This window comes from Accipiter gentilis, chromosome 20, assembly GCF_929443795.1.
Source record: "Accipiter gentilis chromosome 20, bAccGen1.1, whole genome shotgun sequence".
Taxonomy (NCBI): domain Eukaryota; kingdom Metazoa; phylum Chordata; class Aves; order Accipitriformes; family Accipitridae; genus Astur; species Astur gentilis.
The window spans coordinates 25,335,119-25,355,702 of record NC_064899.1 but is presented as its reverse complement, the minus strand read 5'-3'; the positions used below and the strand labels follow the sequence as shown (position 1 = coordinate 25,355,702).

The window sequence follows — 20,584 nt, the reverse complement described above, 5'->3', positions numbered from 1 at the left end:
TCCTGGGAATTATAACACGGTTCCTATAACTCTGCAAGGGAGCCTGGAGAGTTTACGGTTTAATCAACAGCATAAAATGAGGCCCCACTGCTCTGTCAATAGGCATTTGACCATGGGCTCACAGCTGGAGTCTGGGTCACCAGACAGATCACGGGGATATCCACGGGAGTATGACCAGCTTTCACTTCTCATGGCTGAAAAGACGAAAGAGAAGGGTGGAGAGGAACTATCTGGAAACTTCTGTTGTAACATGGGGCTCTGAAAGGGAAGAAGTCCATCTCATTCTTCTGTATTTGTAGCCATTCTGCACAACTAGAAGAAGGAAAAATGCTGTAACTATTTTTCAAACTAAGGCTTTCTTACCAATAAAGTCTTTGTTTATTTCTTACCAATAAAATTTTATTTAGAAGTGGCACCAGGTCATGAAGCATGGGCTAGGTACCCAAGCAACAGATTGTTTCTGTGCTTGTCCCAGACAAATTCACAAATGTAATCAGATCAGGTTAGAAAAGAGCCAGTGTTCTTAGTGATCCACTGACTTCCAGCATAGACCACAACTGACCCCAGGGGCTGAAGATATCACAGGCAGGGAACCATTAAAAATTACTTCAAGAGACGTGTCTTGTATCTGCTTGTCATTGTATTTCAGTACCCTTCCTGCCCATAACTCACAATAGGATCACCTCCCCTTAAACTTGAAAAGGCATTTCTGCCTGAAGGAAGTGGCTGTAAGATGTCACTGTGGCAGAATGATGTTATTTTACATGAATTTTGCAAAGATATTAGCAATTGCTCAGGCAGAACAAAGAGAGAAATCAGACCTAAGATGTCTAAATACTCAGGGGTCATTTTACCCAGCTATGTGATAGGGTAAGGTTAGCATGGAAGTTGAATAGTATCTGGAAAAATAGGCTTATCCAGATGTATTTGGGTGTAATTCTACCCTTAACTCACCTGGATGGAAAATTATGCTAAAAGCATTTCTGTTCTCAGAGAACATTTTCTTCATTATTAATGCTTTTATGACATGAAGGAGCAATAAATGACAACATTTTTGACATTCACAGCTGCAGATATTATCATTTATTGGTTTGTTTTGGAGTCTGGAGGTACTAGAAGATGTGGTATCAAATGCAGAGCCATAACTCAAGAACTGTTTCTACACTGGCCCCGCTGAAATTCACAACTGCAGTGAGAACAGGTTTGTTCAGAGGGTCTTAGTCTAGGTGGTTGGGGAAGGGAGAGTGAAAGATTGACTTGTAAGAGAGACGTTGTCTTGCACATGTTGGGGTTGATAAGAGAGGACAACGAGGCAGCCATTCAGTGTTCGTTAGGAGACCGAGACAAGCAAGGGACTGGAGCCACGTGCCCCGCGTGTATGGAAAAGTCTGCTCTCACCTTGGGTGGTTTGATGGTCACTGCTATAGTCTCTGCTGTTTGCAAGTTCTCACGAATTTGTGATGCTTTCATGGCAGGTGCTAAAGCAAACAGAGATTCCTGGGGGCTGCGCAGCTCAGCGGACTTAAAAGGAGAAAAGGGAGACAGAGGTGCTCCAGGACCACCAGGTACACTAAATCTGATATGGCATTGACATCCTGAGAAGGAATACATGTTTAACTTAAAAAGCAATTCAACAAAGTACTTTGATGCTTACCCCAGCAGCCTTACCTGCCTAAAGATGTACACTTAGGTTCCTTGCTGAACTGACACACAGAACAACAAAGCCCATAACGAGCTGTACAGCACATTTGTAAGTATTACGGAAGTGTTAAGTGCAAGAATAGATATTGAAATGTAACTGGCTGGTCAGAGATTTTTTGAAATCTTAGAAGGACATCATGTTCAATTCCTGAGACATCATTTTGTTGTCAGTCTTTTTGAGCCAATTGGGCTAAAATCCAGTGCTTCCCATCTCAGGGTAACACACCTCTGCATTCTGAGTTCAAGGCAGTCACTTCTTGATGACAATCCCACTTCCAGCTGGAACTGGAACAAGATGATTTCCATGTCAACCGACTTCTTAATATTCTATGCTTTATTTGTGATAATCATGAAAAGTCTGTGTGAACTAAAAATACCAATTCACTGATGGCAGGAACATCATAACAGATGTTCCTTACCAAAGGTTTACTTTTCTGTATCAAAAAGTTGATACACATTGCTAATTCTTACACATTCAAAAATAGTTACAGAAACAAGCATCCATTTGAAAAGACAGCTATTACAAACTCTTCCTTTTCTATACATTTTTTGAAATCTCATATACTGAGGTAAGGCTTTGGTCAGTGCCAGAAATCATTTGAAATAGAAGAAGCAGTATATCAAATTAATGTTGCTGTACCATATTTATAATCTTTGTCCTCTTATGTGTTGATAATAAATACAAAACTACATCTATATGGATATTTCTGTCTTTGTTCCAAAGACACAGTTCTGTTGACTGAAGATGATATTTTGGTCATTTTTAAGAGGACATCTGTTCTATTAAAATCCATTTTCTTGTCTTGTCCTCATTAATTTTTATTTTGATTAATATCCAGTGCCTTAAAATAAGTGGTTAGTGCTTCCTAGTCATCAATAAACTTGTAAAAAGAAGAAGGAAGAAGCATTCGTAAACAGAAATAAAGAAAATCTTCTCTTCTGTTCTGGTTTATCCACCATGAACATGTCCATTCCTTCTCAGGTTCCATATTTAATGAAAATTAATGTCCTACAAGTATTTTTGCCTATAACCGATGATTTCGGGTGCTTCTGATGGAGAGGACTATGAGAGGATTATGCTTATCATCTTGTTGTAAAACTGCAGCTACTGAAGGATAGTGAAAATAACACAAGAATTCTGGTTAAACTGAAAACTGAATTCACCTTTCTCATAAAATAACAGAGATTTATTCATTTGTTTGCCAACTGAATCCAAACAGACTGACTAGCTTCAATATTTTGGGAAGTTAAAATCTGTTGACTAAGACCAATTCCGTTGCTGCTCTAAAAAATATTACTTTTTTGTTCTTGCTTGTTGATGTGGTTGCTAAAATATTCTTTTATACAAACCAGTTCTCTGGGTCTCACAGATATCCACATAATCATTGGCTGTGAAAATTCACAAGCCATAAGTTGCAAGGTAGTGGAATATGATTAAAGCACAGGAATTTTTGAAAACCACCTCTGAGGCACAGGTGGCTGAAGCTCCTTCCACTACAATATGTGCTGAGTTCCAGCAATCAGAAAAGGTTTCTGAACTGTGCTACTTGTCCACCAGTGGATTTATTTTTTCTTTTCACAGAATGTCTCCTCTCCAACCTTACAAAGAGGTTCTATTAATTGATTGCATGCAAAACTATGAAGCCAACAGAAAAAGTGGATAAATGGCAGGCCACACTTTATTTAGCTACTCTGTATAGAGGGCAGCGTAGGAAGTATCCAGAGCATAAGTGCTGTGTTCCAACCACACGGGCAATGCTCCAGCACAACTCCAGTGTTTCTGGCTGGAGCTCCAAGTCTGGAGCGTTGTAACAAAAGACATTTAGAAATAGAGGAGGAAACTTGACTATATCACAGTCTCACACCCAATTGCCTAAGGCTGAAGATCTGCTAATTGAAAATGCAGTGATTATTGCAGTGTGCTGGCCCTTGACCGTAGTCAACCCCATTCCTTCCTGCGGGTCATTCCCCAAAAGACCAACCTGGCATTATGGACGAGTTTTCACACTCCTCCAAATCCACCCTTTAGCCTGTTTGTTTGTCCTGAGACCTTCTTTTCTGTATGAAGAAGAAGTTTCACCCTTTTCTCTGTGAGTCCTGGAAGGAATGGAGCTAAAGGAAAATCAGTGAGGTGGAGCAAGATGGCTTCTCGCTGGGCAAGCATTGACTCTGGTAATAAGTGAGTTCTGTTGCTCCAGAGGATAAGTTAATTTCTAGATCAGATCCCAGATCTGAAAGCAGTGTAGCCTCCCATCTTCTAAAAGAAAGGTCACCAAAGTTCTGTGAATTTATGATTGTTGGGAGGGCGTGATTTTGCCATTGATTATGCACACGCAAAGCGCTGTTAGTCCGCTTCAGCAATATCTGAAAACAAACGGAAATTAAAATGTCTGATTTCTTACTTCCACTTTGAATGGTGGTCTCCCTTTTCCTCATGTAACTTGCCCAAGAGTAGTCTGCTTGCTGGTCACCCTAGAAAGACCTCAGATATTGCCCAGTGTAGAGACTAATGCCAAGCAACATCCAAGAAGGACACCTACCATTCCATTCCACCTGGCTGTTCCCCATCCCCTCACATGGATCGAGCAAATCACTGCAGTGAGCTATAATTGGCAGGGTTGGAATAAAATCAAAAGAGCTGCCATAGACGGAATACATTTCTGTCCCAGAGTGCAGATGTATACAATCTCTATTTGACTGAATTGTATCTGAGACAGCACACAGAGACCCGAGTCCTATGGCTGGCATAGGGTTGGACTCAAAGGTCTGAAAAATCACTCAGAACGCTTTTGAAGAAAATGCATCAAGCTGTTATGGGCAGCTGTAAAACAGACTTTTTTCCAAGCGTATGCCAAACAGAGACTATCTGAAGGCTTTTTAGACTTTTTGTGCTGGCCTGACAGCTTTGGCTGACCACCATTGACAGACAACACACCACAGGTGGTATAACCATTAATGCTGCTACTGGGTTTTGTTGCAGAAAAATGTCAAGAAACAAATAATTATTCTATGTTTAGCAGCATGGCAGTAACACTGTTTCTTTCTCTTGTCAGTTATGGTACTGCTCTTGCATGAAAGATAACGCAACTACTGATTGGCCACCCCACTGCTGGCAAAACTTATGGAAAGCGTTTCTTTTACCTGGGTTTCCATCAAAGGTGTTACTTTGGATGTTTCTCTTTTACCCTCTGCCCAGCTGCCATTTTTTTTGGAGAACTGGGAATTTTTCATCTTTGAGCCTTCTTTGCTTTCAAATTTGTCTGAAATTCACAATCAGATTCAGAAGTTATTAAGGTGGAGGAGTGACAGACAAGATAGGGCATGTAAGCCTGGCTTTGTTAGGAAACCAAACTAAAAATATCTGTTCGATTTAGAGGTTAATGTTATTATTGTAAATATTTTTCCTTTAAGCTCCTAAACCAGTAATATCCAAAGCAGTGCTTTTAAAAAGAAAATTACAGATAATTATTGTACTTTATTGTATTTTCTTCAATTTTCAGGTCCACCTCTGCCTCCATCATATTTCAGCCACTTTATTAATAGCATAAAGGTAATTATATCCCATTTGTGTTTGAGTTCTGTTAAGCTTTTTTTAAAGTGTACTTCACTATGAATTAAGCATAACACAGTATAGCATGGTGAAATACGCAAAACAGATAAGAGCATCAGCAATTACAAATTATATTAATTTCTTAAACTCCAGCTGCATAGACAAGTTTATTACAAGTATAGAGGTAGCAGATGTCAGTAGTATATAAAGATTACTTTTGAAAAAACTTTATTACTAAGGCTTTTTCCCTTCCCGGTGGTATTAAAGTGAGTCATAATTCACTGTTACCTAACATAAGTTGGTATGAATTATCTGCCATAAATGAATGCAGGCCAGCTCAGGTAAGAGACATCCATTACCTAAAGGGCTTCTAGAAAAATTTAGCAACAATTAACACATGGCAGGGGGGAAAATCACTTCTGTGTAATACTATTTATCTTTTAAGCACATTGACTGAACTAAGTTAAAGTGATGGAAACTACTGTTCCTGGAATCTCTTATACCCATATCTTGATGTGTCTGGTCTCTCTCTGTTCCATTATTCTCCTGACTGCTTCAAGTGACAAAAAATGAATACCAATGCAACATTATTTAAATTTTTTTTAAGTGAACAAGGCTCTTTATCGGTAGATCTGAAAAAATTAAATCAAGTTGTCATTTAACGATGCCACCAAAAGCAGTGTACTGTCAGTTTCCTTGAAGGACACTTAGTGCCTTCTGGTTTTCAGATTTTGTTTCTGCTTGGCTGAGTGCACCTAAGTTATTCCTATGACAGAAAGTGCCTCATGCATGCATGGCAGAGCTGATACGGCTTCTTTGATTTTACAGAGTAGTGTCTGTAGCTTTACAGCTTTAGCAACAAAGAACTCATTTTTCATCTAGTCCTTCATCTCTGCAAAATAGCATGCCATACAGAAAGCTTTATAGTCCTGTTTACTGGGAAACAAAAAAGAAGAAAAGTCAGAGGAGGACCTATACATAGCCATCTCTACTGGCTTTCTGCAGCTACCTGCCATTCTTGCTTTGCCCTTTGCCTCTTCTATTCACAGGCTTATTTCTCAGAAAGGGGAAACAAAGTAGACAAAAAAAAAAGTTGAAGGAAAAAAAGAGCAGACAAACAGAAGGAAATAATGAGAGGAGGAACCTACAAATGCTGTGGCTCATTTTGCAGAGAGAGATAATGACCTACCATTTAAAGGCTTCTTCTTACCTATCACTCTGTTCCCCAAACCAAGTGATAACAGTGAAGGACAGGATCAGACATGCAGTTCAAAGTGTCTGCAATTTTGTGTGGTGTCTCTTCTGTTATCCTGGTACACAGCCCTGCCCTCCTCTCTCTACCTATACACAGTAATCTTCACTTTGCCACATACAGTTAAATATCTGTCCATTCCATGTCAATCTTGCTTTGCTTTTTTCCTTGGTGATGGAGAAAAATGGAAAGCCAGGATTTATGCTTCCTCCGACTTTCTCTTTGCTTCCAGCTACAGCACAGAACGAGGTTTGGCTGGGTAGAATAGCAGGAAAGAGCAACAGAGGCATTTTCTCTGCCTCCACCTAACGCCACCTCCCCCAGCCCCTGTCCTGAGAAAGCCTTGCAGCCTCCATAGAGAAAGCATTCCTTTTCATTCCCTATCATGGAAGAAGGAAGTGATGTCAAAATTATTTTAAGCAGATGCTTTTCTTTATTAAGCTCAGAGATTTCATGTAGCTTTAAAAGATCAGTGCATAGAGTCCTGATCTCGCTTCCGCTCAATGTTTTAAAATGTATTCTCTTTAAAGGGTGAGAAAGGAGACAACGGAGTCACTGGTGCGAAAGGAGAAAAAGGAGAACCAAATGGAGGGTTTTTTCTGACAGGACCTCCTGGACCACCTGGAAGACCAGGACTGGTTGTAAGTCACACAAGTTGTAGAATAGGAACGTTTGTGGGTACCCATTGCTTTAATTTAGAATGCGCTAAAAAAAACAGACATCAAGATGATGCTAAGAACTATATAAAAACTCATATACTAGCTATTAGGTGAATACAAAAGAGGTGCACCAGGCGTAAACACAGACACTTCACTGCTGTGCACAATTAATTTGCTATGAAAAATTGATGCAATGTTATGCACAGCTGTCTAATACAATACATCAGTATGTAGATTCATGCTATTAATAGCATTACAAGTCAAGGCAGTATATACTATAAGTACTACTACTTATATCCCCATAAAGGCCAAAATAGGCTATATAAAGTTAGACAGAGGCTGACTTGAATATTATTGGCCATCTAAATAATTAATCTAATTTTCTACTCCAGTAATCCAAAAACAGGAACAAAAAGTCCAGTGTGTACCCGTCCGGATCATTCCTATCAAATTCAGCCACTATCTAATCTCTACCTAGTTGTTTTACCTTCTGGTAGTTGCCACCACAGCTGCTTTGGAATCAAATGCACTAATCCTTTGGAAACCAGTTCATCCCTGAGATCTGTCAACAAATGTGGGCATTGCATTACTCTGTTGTCACGTTCTGTGCCAAGGAGCATGAATGGGTGGGTCACAGCTGAAAACGAAGTATTAGGTTAGCAAGCCCACCTTCAAAAATCCTTTGGCACTATTCCACGTTGCTGAGAACCATACCCCTGTTTAGAAACTGTTCTCCTGGCAGGAAAGAGATGGTTGGCACCACTGAGATCCATCAGAGACTGAGCTCTCCTAGTCCAGGGTCCAAAAACTGTTCCATGTACGCAGGCCAGTTTGAGCAGAGGGAGCACGAGCCCTCCTCTTTCAGGCTGAGGACACACTGCTAAACTGGAAATGTAGAGTTGGAGCCTTTTTAATCTGAAAGACTGGTAGCTGGAGAGGTCAAGAGATACGAGCTGACATTTGGTCACAGGAGGGAGAAGACAACATTCATCACGAGACATACACCCTGCATAGACACACTTTATGTTAAACCTTTCCACCATGTACCTTCTGACAAACTCTTATCAAAAGCATATCAAAGCGAGTGGTCTAAGCCTGAGCAGAGTTGAGATCCAGGACTTTGAGAGTACTGTTGAGAGTTTTGCAGATATCAGCTACTCAGGAACAGGTGCGAGAACTTCAGAAAGCTTTCTGAAACTTAAATTCTTTAATTTAGTTTAGTATGTGGTCAGATTTTTAATTTTCCATTAATATCCATGCCTCCTCGAAGAAAATTATGTACAGATTCATGTCTCAACAGTGGTCTGGTGGCAGGCCTTCGGAAAACATTGCCACCAGAGATGAAGGCCCTGCAGCAGTGAAACCGATATATTCAAAGAAATACTTTTTATCACTGATAGGGACCAAAAGGGGATTCAGTTGTTGGACCCAGAGGACCTCCGGGATTACCTGGCCTGCCCGGCTTACCAGGTTATGGAAAAATTGGACCTCCTGGCCCACCTGGCCCACCAGGCCCACCAGGCCCCCCTGCAATATATGGCTCAGGTGAGAGGGTGTGATTTTGCTTTCCACCGTATACACAAGCGCGTAGGCACGCACCCACGCACTGCTGCTTCCTTTACATCCCTGTTCTTCCATCTGCTCCCCCTCTCCGGTTGCTCCCCTCCCTCCTCCTGCCCTCTACCCATTTCTCCTGGAGTGTGTGTTGGAACTGGCAGCACAAAAGGGACAATTTCTCTGCAAAGTTTTCACCGACTAGTGCCATGGGACAACTATTGCATGAAAAACCTCGCTGTGGCTGGGAAGAAGTCTACATAAGAGACAGGCTGCCTTGAGAGCTTTGCAAAATCTATCAAATTGAGGAGTTGGCTAAATTTGGGAAGACGTTAGTCTGGGTCAAGATGCTTTGTGGTGAATGGAGTTAAATCCAGTTGGTGGCCAGTCACAAGTGGTGTTCCTCAGGGCTCAGTATTGGGGCCAGTTCTGTTTAATATCTTTATCAATGATCTGGATGCAGGGATTGAGTGCACCCTTAGTAAGTTGACAGATGACACCAATTTGGGTGGGAGTGTTGATCTGCTGGATGGTAGGAATGCTCTACAGAGGGATCTGGACAGGCTGGATCGATGGGCCGAGGCCAACTGTATGAGGTTCAACAAGGCCAAGTACCAGGTCCTGCACTTGGGTCACAGCAACCCCATGCGGCGCTACAGGCTTGGGGAAGAGTGGCTGGAAAGCTGCCCAGTGGAAAAGGACCTGGGGGTGCTGGTTGACAACCAGCTGAATATGAGCCAGCAGTGTGCCCAGGTGGCCAAGAAGGCCAACGGCATCCTGGCCTGTATCAGAAATAGTGTGGCCAGCAGGAGCAGGGAGGTGGTTGTTCCCCTGTACTCGGCACTGGTGAGGCCGCACCTCGAGTCCTGTGTTCAGTTTTGGGCCCCTCACTGCAGGAAAGACATGGAGGTGCTGGAGCGTGTCCAGAGAAGGGCAACCAAGCTGGTGAGGGGCCTGGAGCACAAGTTTTGTGAGGAGCGGCTGAGGGGACTGGGGTTGTTTGGTCTGGAGAAAAGGAGGCTGAGGGGAGACCTGATCGCTCTCTGCAACTACCTGAAAGGAGGGTGTAGTGAGGTGGGGGTCAGTCTCTTCTGTCAGGTGGCTGGAGATAGGACAAGAAGAAATGGCCTCAAGTTGTGCCAGGGAAGGTTTAGATTGGATATTAGAAAAAATTTCTTCACCAAAAGGGTTGTCAGGCATTGGAACAGGCTGCCCAGGGCAGTGGTTGAGTCACCATCCCTGGGGGTATTTAAAAGACATGTAGATGTGGTGCTTGGGGACATGGTTTAGTGGTGGACTTGGCAGTGTTAGGTTAACAGTTGGACCTGATGATCTTAAAGGTCTTTTCAAACCTAAATGATTCTATGTTTCTATGATTCTCTGTATAAAGGCAGTACCCACAGCAGAGTTTAGGTCTAGAATGAAACTGCTGGAGAACTGCTTCTAAAAACTAGTCATTATGCAAACACTGAATAGAAACAAAACTTTGGGAGGGTTAGTTACTGTACCTTTAATAAATTTCAACTTATTGGATTAGAAAAGGAGTAACATGTGACACAAATGGTCAAATCAGGGGATAAACTTTGCTAACAAGGTGGCACTGGAGCTTCAGGTGGATTATCTCAAACTTGCATCAAAGGCAATACATGGCTATAAACCAAGTGTCACAGTTCAAGACGTTTGTGCTTGTGACTCCACTTGGGTCACAGGTCTGCTAGTGGCAAGCCTCATACTGTTAACGTCCAGCCCCTAGACTAGGTTCTGGTGGATGGGGTCCTGGGCTCCTCTGACACTACTCGAGAGGTTTGCCTGAGCGAGCAACCCTTGATTCCTCCCTCTGGGAACTGTGACCAGCATGGGAATTCAGCCAGGTAAAACCAGAGCAAAACATTCCTTAATCTCAGCTGAAGGCAGCATAATAACAGAAAGGGAATTGTTAACTGAATAGAGAGGCTATAATGCAGATCTGTCCTGCCTAAAATTTGGGCAGGTCCATTTCGGAGAACTATCAGTCTGTTTCCCCACAAGACCTGTGTCTCCAGTATGCTGGTTTGGGGAGCAGACCTCTCGATCTCCAATTTGTTGTCTCCAGGTATTTCTTGAACCTGGTCAGACTGGTTTATATAGTTGCCCAGGGACAAGGTGAGACTTCCAACCTGTCATCCAGTAAATATTATTCCGTGTCTATCAGAAGTGTTCATCCTCTGAAGAATATTTGAGAAAGAAGAAACCCCTAAGGTGTTCAATGTTGGAACATAGGCCTGTACCTGAATTAGCCCCTGATGATCATAATATGAACAGATTCTCAGCATCCATAAAGTCCATAAAGGCTTTCAGGCCTTTCCCTGTGTAATTTATATTCATCACTTCTGAATATTAGCTAAAAGACCCAGTCAGACAAAACAAATTATTAGTAGTACTCCATCACTATACTTCCGCTTATCCTCTTTGCCATTAGTCTTCACCATTCTTCTACACATTTTCCTCTTTGCTTTGTAAGAAGCTTCTTTAGGCAGCACACTGATGTGTGTTAGTTCATTTTACTAAACATTATGAACACAGATACAGCCTCCTAATTGAAGAGTTACAGATCAGTAAAATCCAAGCTCTGGAATGCAGCGGTGCTCTCAGCGTTAGCCTTTACTGACTCTTCAATGGTTCAAACTATATATTTTAAAAATGTATCTTACAAACCTTTATTCAGACTATCAAACTACTTCAGAGTAGAAAGATAAAATAAAAGAGAAGATAGTCGATACTTTTTCTTCACTGCGGGGGTGGCAAAGAATCTATAGCTCCACTTTCACTGAGGGTCACTGTGATCCTGATTCCTTTGAAAATCATGAAGGCAGAAGATATGCTCCTCTAGCTTATCTTCTGTTCCTCTCCTTCAGTCCATTTAGTTCCTGTATCCAGTAAGCTGTGGATGAGTGGACTTTGGTTATTGTGGGGAGGGCTACCAGATGTGCTCACCAAAATCTCTCCGAAGCGTGGTTTCAGAGAATATTCCTACATTCCTCCATTTCTGCTTCACTTTTCAAGAGCAATTCTGTCCATGCTTGGGATTATAGCACTATTTGCAGAGCTAACAGCAGCTGAACACCATTTTCAAGTGCCCAGCAAGGTAGGAATTGGGGAGTGGTTAGGAGCTGAACCTTGCAGTTCTTTGTGCATGTTTCATACTGCAGATTCACCAGCAGGCTAGACTTCCCCATGCCTAAGTAGTTTGACAACTATCCACCAACTATTCAGACCTCTTTCTTCCAGGTCACACTACTTCTCATCATGCCTTATTGTTCCTAATCAGATTTCTTCCTTTTATATTCCCTCCCAGCAGTATACTAGTGTACTCTCCTGGATACCCCTGCACCTCTTTTGTTGCCCCCACTTTGCATCTCTCTTATCCTCTACAGAAGGAGTTCCTACTTGTGGTTAACAGTTAATACAAGATCTGCCCAGATCTCAGCTACAAAGCCCTGCTGGAACACACCACGATGCTCAGCAGGATCCGTGTGTAGAAGCTCTTTCTTCTGAACAGCTTCAGAGTTCCATTATCGTGATACGCATTTGCACAAGATGCTTGCTTTCAGTCTTCCATATCTTTCCTTCTTTCCTTCCTTAAAAGAAAGGAGTTTTTACTCCAGAAAACAGGGACTTTCAGCCCAAGGTGAAGAAATTCAGTTTTGGAGTAAAGATGGGTACTAGGTACTAGAAGTTGTGGACCACAGTCTAAGAAGTTCAAGTTATACCGCTGGAGAATTCTTTGCTGCTTTGAAACATAAGCTGAGCTTACCCTTGTGATTTTTTAATCTAAGGAAAAGTTCATTTTGTTTACTTCTAGGGCAAAAGATACAATGACCGCCTCAAAGCCTATATGGGCAGGAGCTAAAAGTTCTTCCATATGCACACCATTAGCAGCTAGCAGAAGAGCATTCTGGTCAATCTAAATGAATCTGATCCTTTATTTGCAGAGTATCTACAACAAATTGCAATCTGTTGGCCTTAACTTCCCAAATAACAGAGAAGAGACTAAGTCTCACCATTGCTTTTAAAAAAATCCTTAGAATGCATTTTCTGTAGTTGGCTTGAACACAGCTATTCAGAACTTGACTCTGTGAGACCTATGGCTATTTAAAGCTCCCACTATTCCTGGACACCAGCACTAAGTCCTTTCTTTATGTCACTCACCTTTTCTCTCAAAAAAGATGACCTTCAACATGTATTGTATGCTTGTTTTATTTTAGCAGCCGCAATGCCTGGGCCACCAGGTCCTCCTGGAGAGCCAGGGCCACCTGCAACCAGGAATCTGGTAAGACAGCAAAATAAGGAGGTTTGCCATTGAAACCTTGCTTCAAATCTTTTGGTGGTCATTGGGAGCATTGGGAGAGGAGGGAAAGCTCCGTCCTGTGTTTTTGTTCATTAGACTGTTTTCTGTTTTTCTGAACCTGGTAACTTTTCAGCAGGGAATCCATATAAGCTGGAAAAAGTGATGAGAGGAGAAGTCTGTCTATTGCCTTATTAGTAACAGACTATTCAAACAAATGCAAAGATCGATGGCATGCTAAAGTAACGGCAAGCTGCACAGTCCATGTTCAAAGCAATGCCTCTGAAAGAGTGTGGCAATTTAACATGCTGAGATATTAGAATAACTACTGAATGCCCAGTTTCCGTGAACAAAACCCAGTTTAAAACCCAGTAATACAGGTAATTTGATTCTAAGAAGAAAACTGTAGATTTCCCTAGAAAATCTAAAACTTGCTGTGCCAGAGAATACATATAAATTTAATTGTTTCCTTTCCTTACTGCATGAATCAAATCCGAATTGTATCCCAGATATCCATGCAGTAAAAATGACAGCTGAGACTTCTGTCTTGCTAATTTCTAAATTAAATATTTGTAGTTTCTAAAAAAAAAAATAATTCAAGCTAACAGAGGGGGTTCGTTGCAATTTTTCCCTTCTCCACATTCTCACATTATGGTAGAAAAGCAAATTCACTGGATATGTTTGGCAATCATTTGAGAATGCACTAATAACCAAGCTTACTTTCAGATCATCTACCTCATATCAAATGAACTAGCAAGAATCTGAGTGTAAGTTTCTTAATGCCTTCCCACCATAGCGTCGTACCTCTGCTAAATGCCTTTTCTCATAGAAATTCAGGACCTCACAATGATTACAGATCAGGGGAGAAACAGATGTTCAAAGACTGGTGCCCCAAGGTAGGGGACTGTAGTTACAGGCTGGGAGCTACTGTCTTAGATAGGAGATCCAAGCCCACTTAGGTCAAAATCAGCATTAAAAAACAATATGCAAATCTATAGTAGGGTCTGCATGATTCAGAAAGCATTAATATGCCTTCTGACACTGAAGAAATGAGAAAGAAATAACACTCAAGTGTCCAGAAATATACTCTCAAGAAACTTGCCCCTGATTTTACACTAACTGCAATCATCAAACAGATTGTAGAAGCAACAGTCTTAGAGAGGACTGTGTTCCTGTCTTCAGGTGACAAAGACAAAGGTAATAGGTGCAACGTCTGTATCTGAAAGACATTAATTTAAGCCTCATGTTGATCTATAAAAGAGAAATTGAAAAATACTTGCTGTGTAAACTAGCAGCATCTGGAAACAAAATTAAAGGGATGGAAGAAAACACCCTTAAAGAAAGGAGATCACAACAACATTAGGAAAAATCTAACAGAAGCAAATGTATCTAGAATTGTGTGTGATATTTATAAGCCTTATCAAATCTCTTCTGAACTCTGCCATTTTGATCTAATATGCTAAACTCTACAATGTAGAGATGCAATGATTTTCACTCTGCATAATTAACTATTGGTGTAGTTCTACTACAATCCAGAGAATGATGATGCCGCTGTGCCAAAGTAGCAAGATATTTATGTTATGGAAGCTTTTTGTGTGAAATGATGTAAAACTGACTTTATGAGCATTTCCTGCAGAAGCAGCCTTGACATTTATGTGTTCAAATGAGACTTCAATTTAACAACTTAACTTGCAAAATGTTTTGTGTGTCTGATGAAGCGTGTTTTATTTTCCTACTTGACAGGTTACGACATTCCAAAACATTGAGGGTATGTTGGAAAAGGTTCATTTTGTAGTAGAAGGTACGCTAATCTATCTGAGTGAAACCAGTGAGGTTTTTATCCGTGTTCGAAATGGATGGAGAAAATTGCAGGTATATTCCACTGCGTCCTAATCCTTCCTAACTCCCTTACTCAAAATGGAGTTGCAGATCTTTTTTACAGGGGTGGAGAAGTATGGGTGCAAAGATGCCTTTTTTTAGTTCAGAAGCTCCCGGTGATATGGTTTTGTTTGCTTTTCCTTTTGCGTTCTTTCAGCTTGGTGAGCTAATTCCTATCCCTGCTGACAGCCTTCCTCCTCCAGCCATATCGAGCCATGTAAGTACAAAATATTGGACTGTGAAAAACTGAGTCTAGATGTGCAAAAATGGGCAATACATTTGGCAGAAGTTGCAGGCAGATCCCCCCACAACATGATTTTCCACTGAGACTTGTCAGTTCAAAATAAGCATCCTACCACTACATAAGCTTGCAAATTGGTTTGTGCCAGCCAGTCATCTGTTTCCATCATCTTCTGAGACTCCAAACACTACAAAGCAGCATCTACAAAAAGCAGAACGAAGCAGGCTGCCTAAACAAAAAAAAAAAAAAAAAAAAAAAAAAAACAAAAAAAACCAAAACAAACAAACAAAAAAAAGAAAACCAAAACAACAGTATTCTGTTCCGTAACACTGAAGTCAGTCATATCAAGCTCTGGTCCCTTTCAAGGAAATTCAGAAAAGTGTTTCTGAAAAGCAGGTTTTCTTTAAAAGATTATAGTCCTGTATTCAGGGAATATCATCATCACCTGCATGTAGCTTCTCTGACAGCATGCCCGAGGGTCTGCTCTAAAGCCTCACTTGTTAGTTTGTACCTGACACCATTCTGCAAGTTACTGTACCAACCTGCACGTGACCATGCTGTCTGTCCCAAAAAATCATAGGAGGATGAAAACCAAGAAGTGGCAAAGGGGATAGAGAATAGTCTCATCGATGACGTGTTAATTGATCTAACTGCTGAGATAATGAAAGAGCAAGAGGGGACTAAGAAGAAGCAGCGAGAAGGAAGATGGCCAGAAAGAAATAAAAAAAAAGTTCGAGTAGGTCAGAGAGAAGTGCACTTAGCACACTGGGAAAATGTCTAGTCCTCATGTTATAAGAAATTGTCTGCAGCCTCCAGCTGACACCACACGAGTTTCCCAACCAGTACAGTCAGCGGCTTCTTACTCATACCCACTGTGACTAGAGAAGAAAACTGCTCTTCTCGAAACAGCCCTGAACATCATCGACCTCCTGGTCTCTACATGCCAATCGCTTAGGAAATGGAATTACCAAGGCCTAGAGAAATATTCCCACCGACTACATTTTCTGTTTCCACATCCTCCTCACCCTTTCAGTTTTAATTTTCCTGAACTGGTCTTCTGCTCTGGCCAAGAGCAGGCTGCTTCCATGCAGCACTGCAGGTGTGATCCGGCACAGACACCGGCTCTGGCAGAGCACTGGGAATGGGTCTAGCAAAGCAACTCTGGCCAGGACAGCTTTCAAACACACATTTACGTGGCACACCAAATTGATGATAGATAGATAAAGTATTCTGGCTGCACGGGTTGGGTTTATTTTTCAGAGGCAGGACGGTTTCAGATTCTCCAGTGTTCAATGTTTGCTTTATTTAGAAAATTATTGAGTGTCTAAAATTCTGATCTGAGCAACGTGTTTAACATATCTGTTTGCATGTGTTAAAATAACAGGGATTTCAGTCTCTTCCAGCACTGACTCCAGTATCAAATATGAACAATGGAAAACCAGCAGTAAGTATGAGATCTGTATTGCAACTGCATAGCTGTGGTTTGAAACATGACAGTTTGCATCCTGAGGGAGACTTGTGATATCTCCTCTTCAAATTCACAGATATTACTTTAGAAATTTACAATTACACTTCTTGAACTGGTTTAGACATCTCAGAGACAATTTTAAATTTTTTCCTCCAGATCAATTTTCATCATCCTAGCCCCTTTCCTATCTCAACAAAATAAAAATAAAATAAAATAAAAAAATCCTGCTTCTGACTTAGGAATACCTCTTCACTTAGTGATTGTACCTACAACACACAGTAGTTTTTAAGTTAACAATACTGTTACAATTAAAATCATTAAAATATTCATTAGAATATTTTCTGTCTTCATGGCATTTCTTGTTTTAGATAGACATTTTAGAACCTAAGCCTTCATTTAATATACTTTAAAATTTTTAGACAAAGCAAGGTAACTGAGTTATATCTAAAAAAAAAACCAAAAAAAAATCCCAAACCCCCAAAAAACGCCCAAAATAAAAAATGCAGGTTAGTTCTTGGATCTGTACTGTTTGCCTTAAGCATGCTACTTCTTGTATTTGATAACACTGAATTTTTAAATGGTATATGGTCACTTCTTACTACTTATTTCCATGCTTGTAAGATTTGGGATTTTGTTTATGTGATAACTCCAAGACTTCTGCTGAAGAATATTAGCTACTTTAAAAAGAATTTTATTTTTTAGGAGTATATAATCTTCATGGTTTCCTTAATGTTCAAAGAAAAATAGGTATTTCTGCTGTGGGTCTCCTGGCTTTACGAAATGTAGTGTTAGGGCAGCAAATAACTTTCCTACCTGGTATGGAGGGTACTAGTTCTTGTGCTGGCGGGGGCGGGGGGGGGGGGGGGGGGGGTCTAGTTTGTTTCCAATATATGTCTTCCTAGTATAATAAACTTTTAAAAACCCAGTGGCTTTTCTTCTTTTTTTCTCCAGCTGCATCTGGTGGCTTTAAACCTGCCGTTTTCTGGTGACATGCGAGCAGATTTTCAGTGTTTTCAACAAGCCCAACTAGCAGGTTTGACGTCCACCTATAGAGCCTTCCTCTCATCACACTTGCAAGATTTGGCCACAGTTGTCAGAAAAACAGACCGGTACCATTTGCCAATAGTCAATCTTAAGGTAAAAATGAGTGCTTAGTACTTGTTATATTAGGATAGGCTGTAGGTGCCTCAAAATCTTGGAAAATGGCAAAAGCAGAAAGTTTCAAGCCAAACTGCATTTTGTAAAGAAGCAGCTTTGCTTCGTATTTCGGACTCAGGTTCAAGAACCAAAGAAGTAGCGATAAAGTAGAAAGTTACAGACTGCCTCACATTTCCTTTGCCTTTTCAAGGGCTGCTTTTTTCAATATCCTAAGGGTAATGGTAGAAATAAAGCTATGAGAATAGCCTACTTTGAGCAGACTGCTGACGGTACGATATTTGGCTTTCTGGATATTGTTTATATCAGCAGGGAAAGTCCATCCTCATTTCTCAAAGATAGCTATTGTGTTCTACCTTGTAGTATGATCACAGAGCATAGTAGGCTAAAATGCCTATTTTTCTCATTTCTAAAGATAAAGGCAAATTCTGTGCTTGGGAGTGGTGCTGGATTTACCCCAATGAAACTGAGAGGAGTTGAGCATGAGTCATTTTGCGGTCTCACATAAACAGACACACTCTAAAACAGAGGAAAACAAACCATGTCTCTGTAGCATTGGCTGGCTCCCAGTACAAACGGCCAAAGAAACCTACAGGAATAACACGTGATGCTTGGAACATGCTGAACGGATGCTACTCTGAAGTGCGTGCAAACACAGAGCCTTGGAGACAAATTTGTAGAGCCAGTATTGTTTCAACTTTGACTGGCAAAACTCAAAAGCAGGTTGAGCGGTAGCCTGATGCAAAGCTTTTGCCTTGAACGTTTGCAACGCTTTTCACAAAATTGTGACCGCAACAGAAGTTCCGATACAAATTATCTCTATATTCTCTCTATAGCTACAGTAGTTAGAAGCAATTTTTCAGACAACCCCTTAGACAGTTAGGAGGAAAAGGACAGTGGAAATGGAGGTGATCAAGCTGGGTAGAGTAACAATAGAACAGAGATGCAACCATGAGGCAAAGGCGTGGATCGGATTGCTATTAGAGATGATAGATGAGAAAAGTTTGTTCAGGAGCATCATGCAGAAACTGATGTGAAAGCTGAAAACCTAAGTGTTCTTCAATGCAGATAAGGTTTTAGATGTATAGATAAGTCTATAAAAGTCACGTGCACTTGGGGTTTGTTTTGTTTGTAAAAGTGGCTTTGAAATTTTAACAGGGAGAAATACTTTTCAACAACTGGCAATCTATATTTAATGGAAATGGTGGACAATTCAACATTCACGTTCCAATATACTCCTTTGATGGGAGGAACATCATGACCGATCCATCTTGGTGAGTTTACCTTACCATTTATAGGTTTTACATTATATTTATTTTTACCAGATAGTACAAGTAGCAGTATCTTGTGCTACTAGAAATGTGATAAGAATGTCTTCCTTTCCTTATGCCATCTTTCTTTTCCATTTCTGATAGCCTATGAATGGGATATCAGGTTGTGTTCTCCTTTTCTTCCTCTCCTTTCTATCTTCATCTTTCCCTACCCACTAGTTTGCTTCAAGCAGAAGGAAAGCAGAAATACAGGTCACCACCACACATACAGGCGTGCAGTTGAATAAAGCAAAAAAGAGTCTTTTCCAGGAAATAACTTCTTAACATTACCTTTCAGGCCTCAAAAAGTAATATGGCATGGTTCAACTGCAAACGGGATCCGACTGGTTAGCAACTACTGTGAAGCCTGGCACACAGCTGATATGGGAGCTATGGGACAAGCATCACCACTGAAGACGGGGAAACTTCTCGATCAGAAAGTATATAGCTGTAGTAATCAGTTTATTGTTCTCTGCATTGAAAACAGCTTTGTATCTGATCCCCAAGGAAAATAATTCACCTGCTGCACATTGGAATATTCCATTTTATGACAGGAAAAGCTGACACTGAAATTTCATTTGTAATGATGTAAATATTGTATTTTTTTTAATTGCACATTTCAGGAAAAAATAGCCAAGGAAAACATACCTCAACACAAACCGCATTCCAGTTAGGTGGAACATCCAGTGCACATGCGGCTGACTTAAAGCCCTTCCTTCCACTTGAACCCCACACGGTTCAAAGTTTGCCAACAATTAACTCGCAGCCCCTTGTCTTTCTGGCTGAGCTGAAGATCACTTAAGGGCACAAGTCAAGTGTGGTCGATGAGGAAGATCCAGTCAGCCTGTCTCCTAGGCAGTACGGCTCAGCAAGGCTGCTGCTTCTTCACAGTTGAGAAGCTGCATGCTCTATGCTCTTCTTCTCATTTACATAGATTTTGAATACCCAAAGCACTATTCATATATAAATATATATATACACATACTGTCCCTGAGCAACTAATGGGAGGCTGTTGCATCTTACAGGGCTGGAATTTTCAAAAAAGCTTCAAGAACAAAGGTGCTCAGCTCCTCGGAGTTTCAGTGGAAGCTGAGTACCTAACTCCTGTAAGCTTGTACGGATCGCAGCCTGGTGCTTACACGTAAATTTAGCAGCTTCCACATCTTACTTCAGCTTTTTTCTTTGCAGATGCTAGGCATAGGGCTTTATGCAGGAGGAGTGAATTTCACCTAGACAAAATCTGGTCCTTATTTTGGTGCTATTGTTACCAGGAAACCTGGAGCAATGTTAATAGAAAACATCCTGTTTTACTGGTAGAACTGTGCAAAGTAAATGCAGACAAACGAACCATCTGAGCTTTATTTATTTCATTGCGTATTAGAGGAAGTCATTTCCTGTTGTGGCAGACTGCTGAATGAACGATGTCTGTCATGGTTTCTTTCAAATAGGTTCTAGACATTGTTGTCCCACTAAGTTATATGTAAAGTGATTT

The 20,584-nt window shown here is 40.9% G+C and overlaps 1 protein-coding gene across 1 annotated transcript in view; it reads left to right on the top strand.

Moving 5' to 3' along the window:
- The window catches only part of LOC126048767 (collagen alpha-1(XV) chain-like), a 149,385-nt gene extending 129,685 nt beyond the window's left edge, over positions 1-19,700 (top strand). Inside the window, exons 33-43 of the mRNA XM_049824132.1 lie at positions 1,476-1,565; positions 5,202-5,251; positions 7,034-7,144; positions 8,563-8,707; positions 12,961-13,025; positions 14,784-14,912; positions 15,076-15,135; positions 16,544-16,603; positions 17,579-17,764; positions 18,941-19,056; positions 19,391-19,700. Coding sequence (XP_049680089.1) covers positions 1,476-1,565; positions 5,202-5,251; positions 7,034-7,144; positions 8,563-8,707; positions 12,961-13,025; positions 14,784-14,912; positions 15,076-15,135; positions 16,544-16,603; positions 17,579-17,764; positions 18,941-19,056; positions 19,391-19,607 — 1,229 coding nt within the window. The 3' untranslated portion in view covers positions 19,608-19,700. The remainder of the gene's footprint in view (positions 1-1,475; positions 1,566-5,201; positions 5,252-7,033; positions 7,145-8,562; positions 8,708-12,960; positions 13,026-14,783; positions 14,913-15,075; positions 15,136-16,543; positions 16,604-17,578; positions 17,765-18,940; positions 19,057-19,390) is intronic.
- Positions 19,701-20,584: the final 884 nt, after the last annotated feature.